Here is a 9,860-nt window from a genome sequence, read left to right on the forward strand (position 1 = left end):
TGGCGGTTGCCAGCGCTATATGTGTTTCTGATCTAATCTTTGCTAATAAAGCCCTATACAGATACGTTTTTCCCGTACCACCAGGGCCATCAACAAAGAAAGCACCACCTTCATTTGAATGGACTCTCCCAATTATTATATCGAAGGCTATTTTTTGCTTTTCATTGAGTTTTATTATTGTATCAAGATCTTCCTGCGAGACTATAATACCTTGTTCAGCTCTAATCTCTTGTCAAATCTTGAAGGTCAGCATATGAGTATGCTTGTGGTGCCAGATCAAATTCATGAATGTTTCTGCCCATGGACTGTAAAAATCCATTGACCTGTAACAACGCCTGCTTTGTAGCTTCTCTATGTGTCATCTGGTTAAATCTTAATAGGTCTTCCACCATTAAATCTTCATAAGCTAACCACAGGGCTTGAGGGTTGTTGGGGCATGAATAAACCAGAAGGGTGGCAAAAAGGCGTCTGAGTTCATAGGGCAAGTGGAAAGTAGAGGCCTCTTGTAAACATAATTGTTGGCTATTATCATCTACCAAATAGCCACGTAACAAGCATGCTTCCCTAAAAGTGGTGGTCTGATGGCCATTAAACATTTTTAAATCACTGAAGGACTTAGGACAACGGACTTTTGACAATAGTATTCTCAAGTAATACCTTTCACCTTCAGTTGGATGAGCTGCTACTATTCGGCCTACAGAATCCCCTAGGTCTCTATGTTTCCAAAATCTGTCCCCTTGCAGCCAAACAAAATGATTGGGAACTCAGAGTAGGTCAAGTCCAAGTCTTGGGCCAACTTGTCAGTTCTATTCATAAAAAAAATTCAGTAAGCATAGTCTTTCTTTGGACTGGATTATTCAACACATTTTTCAGCTTTTCTTTTTTTTAAAAGTCAATGGCTGATAATTCTCTAAATGCAGCTGCAAATGTATAACAGCAGGTTTTATCTCACTCATTGCGAACCTGTAGAACCTCCATGTTGCTTCTGGAGCCGAAACCCATCTCCCTGACTGATATTGGTCTATTTCATCTATCAGCGTGGAATCATTATTCGATGACACAACAAAACTTATTCTATCACAACCTTTACATATGTACTTATATATATATTTGACTGCCTTTATTGTCGAGCATATTTCTACGTTGATATGACAATCAAACTTTGCTAGCAAGTAGGGATTGTATGGTATCACCCATCGGTTATCAAGTGTAGCTTTCCTAACTTTGACTGTCACCCCATTTTTTCGCCTCCGGTAGATCGGGTATGCATCAGATGTTTGAGTGGTCTCATTAGAATAAGGCCTCGGGTATGAGTTTTTGCAAGTACCATTCTTTTTCATACAAACATTATCAACGTTCAGTATACCACACGGGCCATGAAGCATGTGCTTGACAACCATTTTATACAAGTGAGGGTTATCCTTCTCATTTGGTATTTCTGCCGACACAATCTCATCATATTCTTCTGGCCTATACATCTTGCAGTGAGGTTTCAATATAATGAGAAAATGTGCGTGTGGAAGACCTCTCTTTTGAAATTCTATAACATAAGTGTAGGCTGCTACTTCACCGAATATATGTTTCTTAAAGAGGTCTTCTTTCAGCAGTTCAAGCCTTGCATGGAAAGCTCTTACCACCAGATCTGCTCGATTCTGTGATTCTTCTTGCGGTATCAAAAGGTCTTTGATTTCTGGCCAATTTGGGTTACATGTCATTGTCAAAAATATATCGGGTTTTCCAAATTTTTGCACTAATGTCATGGCGTCTATGTATTTCTGACGCATGTTTCTTGGCCCCCCAATAAAGCTAGATGGAAGGATTATTCGTTGGCCAACCTTTGAACCTTGGGTCTCACCCGCTGCTACTGCATCCACTACTCCTTGCAGATATTATTTTCTAATTTCTTGTTGTTGTGTTCTGTAAAAGTCTAATCTTTGTGTTTCAAGTTTGACGTAGTTGTCAACTACATACTGTTGGAGGAGTCTACCAAACTGTAAGAGACACGATCTGTCATTCTTCCTAATTTGGAGCTTGTAGCAATAACACTCTCTCATAGAGACATAATCTGCATCATTTTGGGCCAAGACTGGCCAAAAGAAAGAGAGTGTGAATTTACCATTATGGCAGATAGGGTGACCCAAAAACAGTAGACATTAAAGGGTATTTGGCTTACCATCTTGTTCGTTGCACAACAAAGCCTCAACACTTTGAGCATTTTGGGGAGAAATAAGGGTTGCAGAACTAACATTTGTTCCGCCTCGCCTTTTTTTTGTTTCTAGCCTTTTTTAAGGATTCCCTGGTGCCAACCAAGTTCGCCAAACGGGAACATTAAAGGATACTGTAACGGGTCATAACAACCGTAATAATAATGTATTCTTCTAGAATGGTTGCTGTGCGTTTTAACTTCAATGTTCCTATGACCATGGTCCCCATCTTCTCCACCATCTATCCAAAGTGCTGCAACCTGTGAGACTTCTGGTTTATTGTACACTCTTTGATCTTGTGATGGAAGTGTTTTAAGGATTATCTGGTAGTTCTCCAAATGAGGGACGTTTTTAAGTGTTCGAAAGAAACAAGCATAAGGGTTTTGCAGAAGCACTTCCATGCATATGCCAATTGCTGGTTCAGATAGCCTTTCACAAGATGCTAGACGATTTTGCATTTCATGTTCAGTGTCATGGAAATAAAGCTGGAGGTTTTTGGCACCATCGTCACCGGGATGCAAATCATTTATGAAATGGTAAACTTGACCTTGCACCCTAAATGTGTAAATGCCCTTGTTCCTCTTGGCAAGGGTGGTATCTGACTTTACGCCCAAAGAAGTAAAAGAAAATAGGTTGTTATATGTCCTAATGCATGTTCTAAATGCCTTTGCTTCTTCTGATGGTGATGTCAAAAGTTGCTTCAGGATGGCTGGGAGTTCGTTGTTAGCCAAAACAACACGACCATTTGAGCAACAAAAATTCTTCATTGCAGAGTAAAATTTAGCCGCACCACAGTGTGCACAATCTTTTATTCTAGGCAACGATTCGCTCATTAAAGGAATGAATTGCAACAGGTTTCTTCCGGTTTCCGGGGTGCGGCCTGCCACCATGTAGTAAAAGCGACACCCATTCAGATGGTGAATAGAAAGGGAAAAAAATTTTGAATGGAGGTGAAATTCCCAAACAAACCTTTCCTCTTTGTTCTTGGGGTTTTTGGCCTATTACTGGTAGATGTTGATGCTTGTGTATCTGTTAGGCATATAGATCGTCATTACCAAGTAGCGATTAATGAGCGTGCCAAGGTTTACATAATATCTAACAAACCTTTTGTGCGAGTTAAGATAATTGGAGACTCATGAAAAGGGCTAACATGGCGTGAAGAACCATTGGTTGCAGCCAATGTATCAGATTCCTTGGGAGGTGTTTTTTTTCTTTGGTTTGCCCTTTTTGTTTTCCATCTCAAGATAGACTGTCTCCTATAATTGCTCGTATTCATGAGTTTCATATCATGGGTCATTATAGGTGCTATAAATGCAAATTTCGGGGGAGCCCGAGTTTGCACGTCCTCCCCGTGGTTAACATGACTATTGCATTGAAATAGGCTATCATTAAAAGCTTGGTCAAACATGTTGTTGCGAACCTGGTCAGGTTGAGTTTGTTTTCTTTTTCGTTTCATATTTAGTCCGGTAAATTGGGGGTTTAAAATGACAATTTCCTTGGAAAGAAAAACAAGTAAAAGGCAAATATATAGGTTGAACGATAGTCGATTCTAACAGGATTGTCACAGTAACGTATAAAGCACTAAAGTATATAGGGAAAAAAACGTACCTTAGAGCATGAAAAGCGAGGCGTTAAGTTAACTAAATCTCATATCCATTTGAAAGCCAGCTCATTAATCCTACATTTTTTGAAAAAAGCAACGAAAAAGAGGTTTCATGTATAAGATTGATGTTAGTTGGAATTGAGAGAAAGTTATTGTGTGCAAGTATATATATGATGGACTGATGGATTATAGGTTGTTAATTTGCTTGTCTCCTACTGCCCTTGTTTTCATTTCTTTAAGAGTCTCTTACCATTTTAGCTCATTTGGCCAATTTCCAGGAGTTCACATTAGAAAACACATCAAGAGGAAACCTCAAACATATGTAACAAAGTAGTAACTTAATTCTGATACACCTAACCTGAATATTGACTTCTATCTAAGTACAGATTGTATTATAACAAAGCAAGATAAAATTTAACAAAACAAATTTCAAATGTCAATCGATCAATCAACTAATAAAATATCTCAACAACCTAAACTATACTTAACCCATAATTAATATTTTAAAAAAAAAAAGAGAAACAAACCTGAAACCACCCGATTGAGCATGGGCAATGATTATTATTATTGTATTCATCAGAAACGGAGGAAAAAGAGGTGTCACCACCAGTTGAGGCAAACGACTCGGAGCCCCCATGACTATCTAATACCCGGTACGACATCGGCGTGGGGGAGTCCAACGCATGAGGCAACAGATGACCACCCCGACCAAATCCAAAACCCAAAAACCCGGATGTTTACCCAAAACTTCTAACAAATGAACGTGAGGCTGAAACGCATCATCTAAGTTACTTGTATTATTATTATTGATCTCTGTTGCTGGTTTATTTTTATGCCCATCAAGTAGTTTTTTTATTATTATTTGTTTTTAAAAAAAAAGGAAGACAAAAAGATGATATATGAAGGAGGGTTGTCAAGGTTTATAATTGGAGGTAGAAATATTTTCTATTCATGAAAGAGAAAGGTTAAGTAAGAATGAAGGGAATGAAAGAGAAGAGAAAAAGAAGTAGCAGGTAAAAGGGAAAAACGTATGCAAGTGGGGAAAACAGTGCGTTATCATTTGAGGCCACGTGGCAATTTTTTCAAGAAAGTTACAGTAAATAAAGGGTTCTTTATATAATATAGGTAGATATATATATTATTATTTATTATATTATATGTATATATATAATACTAACTGGAACATATTTGTAGATATATAAGGGTGGAAAAGACATCAATATCCCTCACGTGTGAGTCACGTGGGGGGTTTATCGGAGTTGGGCTGCCGGTCAAATAGTCAAAGGACTAAACATGAAGCTTTTGTTCCTATAAAGGATGATCCATGACGTTATACAGGGACGAAACGTGACTATTTGAGTAAACTACAAGGACGATTTATGTCGTTTGCTCTAATTTAAAGAGGTTTTACGATGTAAGTTGTGGAGATGATATTCGTGAGCATGAGAACTTGATTACGAGTATGCATTATCACCACAAAATGTATATGAATCATTTGCTTATTTATCTTGATGTAAATAATGAAAGTTATGAGATTCAAAGCATTAAAGAAATTATGACGAAATCATTCAAAATCTGGTTAATGACGAAGTTGAGGTTGATCCAATAACTTTACAAAAAAATATTGTAAACGGCAACAACTTATCACAACTTTTTGTAGCAATACAAAAAAATAATGTCGTAACAGCTCAATATAGATTTGAAGTTCAACAAAAAAAAGTAAGTGGCTTTTTACTAAGCAATATTAAAATTTGAAAGATCCTAATAATTATCAATTTATAGTTTCGTTGAGACTAATATAAACATATTGAGATTTAAAAAAGTTATTATCTTATTATTTTATTGATTGAGATATAATTTCTCAAAGTTTTGATCAAACAAATTATTAATTTTATCGAAGTTATTAATTATCGATAATCAATTTATAAAGGTTTGACTGTAGTAGAGGACAAAGAACCAAATGCATTTCGACCCCGTCGTAGTTCTCAATCATTTCGTGGAACCGACTGTAGTAGAGGTATAGAACACAAGAAACTACCCGTACATCACAAGCTACACTATCACGTGCTTTAAGCTTTCTAAACCTGCAACTCAAATTCATACTAGTAGTTTCTAACTTTCTATTGTGGGGCTTATAGGCTAAATTTGATTTGGTAAAAATTAACTTTTGGACTTTTCTGCGAGTGGGCCTTTTCCCACCCTCATTATACTATGGATCCCCATTAATCCATTATGAGTCCCAAGGTATTTGAGAATATTAAAATTTAGACAACTATACTCCTATAGTCCTATGTAATGTAGGTTAAAGTTCTTCCACTGACTAAGATAGAAAATGACTATATATCTTTCCCTTTCGTTAATTTGTTATATAAGTTAAAGATATAGATATCAGAAGCCCATACAAATAAGATTTTCATAGTCAATTGTCTCCCCGAGTTCACCAGACCGATCATTGTTGGGTATGGATGAACGGAATGCAAATAAATATGGATATGGATAACGTTTTAACCATTTGATGATACTATTTGATAAAACGGAAAAATAAAACTTAAAATTAAGAAAAATATAATAGCATAAATTAAACAAGCTGATCACAAAATCATTAATAAGTTGCAATATATATTACACGACACAGAATAGAAAGCTTTTTGTTTTATAACATTCAACTTTTTGAGTTTGCGACAGTATAAAAAACCTATTTATTGAAACAAACAATTTGATCTTAGTGAGTAGCTAGTGCCTTCTTCTAAAGTTTTATCCAACTCTTTTATTTAGTTCGTTACTAGATTTTAGATCTGTGTTCAACACTGAACACAGGGTTTACAATATTATTAATATTAGATTTTCATATATTTAATTTATAAAAGCTTATAATTTTGAATATATACGGTTCTAAGTGTTATACTTTACAAGTTGTAGTATAATAATCACAGATTCGTCACTGTCATTATTAGCTGAGACATATTGATTAATTTATTTGTCGTAGTGATACCACAAGGCACATACTACAATAATTTATCTATCATGGAATTTGTAAAACCAGTTGTACTAATAATGTGATATTATTATGAAAGATAATTAAAAACTAAAATATAAAAATAATTGTGATCTTGTACTTGACATTCAAGTATATGTATTTGATCATGATGTTGACCCATAACACAAATAGGTTTATTTCAATCACTTGTCCTATGATAATTAGATAACAATTAAGATTGTTTTCATAAATTTTGATAACAATTAGGACTCTTGATTTGAGTAACAATTGTAACTTTTGAAAATTAAATATAAATACTTTTTAAAAAAAACATCTCAAGTTGATGGCTAAAAATATATATAAATTAATTATTTATGGCTAAAAAGTATAAATTATTGTTGGAAAACAAAAAAAATATAAATTAATGAGACTTTTTCTACAAATTAATATAAATACTAATATAATACAATATTTGGATAATGATTATTAGGATTTTTTATTTTTAGTTAATTTAAATGATGACATAAGCGATAGTCAATTTGATGAAATTGAGCGATTTGATTGGTTAATTAGTCATTAGTTTAACTGTCTTATAGTATATACTAGATTTTAAGCCCGTGTCTAATACACGAGACTTACAATGTTATCAATATTGGATGTTAATTTATTGTAGTTTATGTTTATCGAATTTGTTTAATTTTAAGATCTTAATATATTTATATTAAAGTTTATTTATTTTTAATTAATTAATTTTATTTTTAGATGATAGAACATACTATTGAATATATATTAGTTATTATTTTATTGGATAAGTATTAGTTATAGTCTATTAGATATATTTTAATTATTATTTATTTATTATATTAATTTTTTTGGGTAGAAAGTGTAAATTTGTGATGGAAACAAAAAAATATAAATTAAAGTCAAAATTGAAAAGAAAAGTCAACTTTAAAAAATCAAGAGTTGTGATTGGTTGATAAGTTATTAGATCAACTGTGTTTTAGTATAATAAAAGATTAAGAATAAGAATATTAAGATAAAATAAGATTAAGATTTTAAAATTTTGGGTCATAAATGCATAATAATGCTTATTTCTGGGCTTGGGAAAGGGCTTAAATTATTTCAATTACAACTGGGCCTACAACTGATTGGCCTTAGACGCACTTTGTGCACCTGAAGTCAAGTGAGCATATGTGAATATCAGAGAAAAGAATTGCAAAAAAAAAACAAAGGAGGTGATCATACTTTTATAGTTCTAATCCAAATGCATGAGGAATTACTATTATTATCATATGATTAGGAAGATACACTTTTAATTTGTTGGGGTATTTGGTTGATTGGGTATAGGAATGAGGGAGTGGGTTTGATTATCGGGTTCGTGTTGAAAAATGAGAATCAAACCCTTCATATGATCCAACTTTCAAAACCATGCATCACCCTTGGTGGGTTTAGAAAACCCATTCATCAGATTTTTAAATTTAAGCCTAGAAGAGCATCTAAAAGCTAGTCATACGTAAGAGCACTCATGAAATCATTGAATCGGGCCAAACCAGATAAGTTTGGCCGGTTTGGAAAGTGTAATTATGGCCAGCTTGTTTTAAAAGTAAAAATTTCGGGTTACTCGTTATAAGTTTGTTGAGCCCTTATGAATGCGTTATGCTTTTTAGACTTTTAGTATTTGTATACTTGTCTCTCTTCTTAGATAATGAACCAGGAGTTTAAAATATTTTCGTCTTTTGTTTATTAATAACCTTAAAGGGTGTTTGGTATTAGTTAATCAAAGAGAATGAAATGTAATAGAGAATGAATATAGTGGGAAAGAGAATAAGTATTTGGAAAGAGAATTGATTCCGTCATTTGGTACAAGCAAAGAATGAATATATAAAAAATACTAAATTTTATATAATAATCAAATTTAATACATATAACATCACTAAAACAAAAAAAAAATTAAAAATTTCCATTTTCATCCATTCTCTACATTTCATAGAGAATTGAGGGAATGGAATCGATTCCCTATTCTCGATTCTCTTTCCCATTCTCCATTACAACCAAACATGAGAAGTGTTTCTCATTCCATTTTCACTCTTTCCATTCCATTGTACCAAACACCCCCTTTAATACAACTATTTACAACATATATACAGTTACAATTTACAAACCTTGAAATAAATACACTATATTTTTTTATTAAAAAAATACACTGTTGTTTACATCAATTACTTTTACATTAAAACCACACAACTACCGCATTCGCCTCTACTCGTCATCACCACCGCCGCAACCATCATCACCACCTGTTACCGTCACCGCCGCTGCATTACGCGTGTACCCTAATTTGTATAGATTTACTTTTAAACTCGGCTTGAATGAATTTCTTGGCTCAGACAACTCGTGCTAGCATTATCATCAATAATAATTATTATACATAATTATTAAATATATATAGATACATATTATAACAACTTTGCCAGTGAGTCAAAGGTCAATGGTTCGATCATTATTTCTTGCAAAGCCGGTAGGTTATTTTCTACTTTACGTAGAACAAGAAAGCAACCTTTTTGCATTAGGTAGGGGTAAAAGTGTTTATATCCAATGGTGGATCCAGGAATAAAAAACACGTGTGTCCAAATTTAGTTTGGGCTAAATTTTATTTTTTTTACACATATTCAATAGCGGGTCAGGTTTCTCGCAAAATATCATATATATTAAATCGAAATCTTTCATAAAGCGAGTTTTTCACAAAGCAACTATTAACAATTAAGCGAAACTCTCATTAGATTCTTAAGTTCTTCCTTGTCATGACATTAATTCAACTTCTATTACGCCGCTTTCTTAACTACGAAGAAATGAAATGAGTTTTTTTTATTGTACAATTCTTACTATAGGATTTAATTATTATCGAAAAAATAAAAAATTGGTTCCTCATTCCTCCCGATTTCAAGTTTCCTCTCACGTCTACTCTGAAATCTTGCTAAATTAGTTGTTGGGGTATCATTATTACACAATATCACTACTCGAGTCTATTTATTTTTAATAAGTTTAGTGTTTAAAGATTAGAAGTTTTGAATTGAAA

The 9,860-nt window shown here is 33.5% G+C and overlaps 1 protein-coding gene across 1 annotated transcript; it reads right to left on the reverse strand.

Annotated features, from left to right (window-relative positions):
- Window positions 1-869: 869 nt before the first annotated feature.
- LOC122583606 lies at window positions 870-1,784 on the reverse strand. The gene has a single exon (XM_043755992.1). It carries the CDS (start codon window positions 1,782-1,784, stop codon window positions 870-872), a length of 915 nt encoding a protein of 304 aa, XP_043611927.1.
- Between the last annotated feature and the right edge of the window lie 8,076 nt (window positions 1,785-9,860).

This window comes from Erigeron canadensis, chromosome 9 (assembly GCF_010389155.1).
Source record: "Erigeron canadensis isolate Cc75 chromosome 9, C_canadensis_v1, whole genome shotgun sequence".
Lineage (NCBI taxonomy): Eukaryota > Viridiplantae > Streptophyta > Magnoliopsida > Asterales > Asteraceae > Erigeron > Erigeron canadensis.

Coding starts and splice junctions, on each gene's coding strand:
- LOC122583606 (XM_043755992.1), bottom strand. CDS start 1,784: ATGCGTCAGAAATACATAGACGCCATGACATTAGTGCAAAAATTTGGA.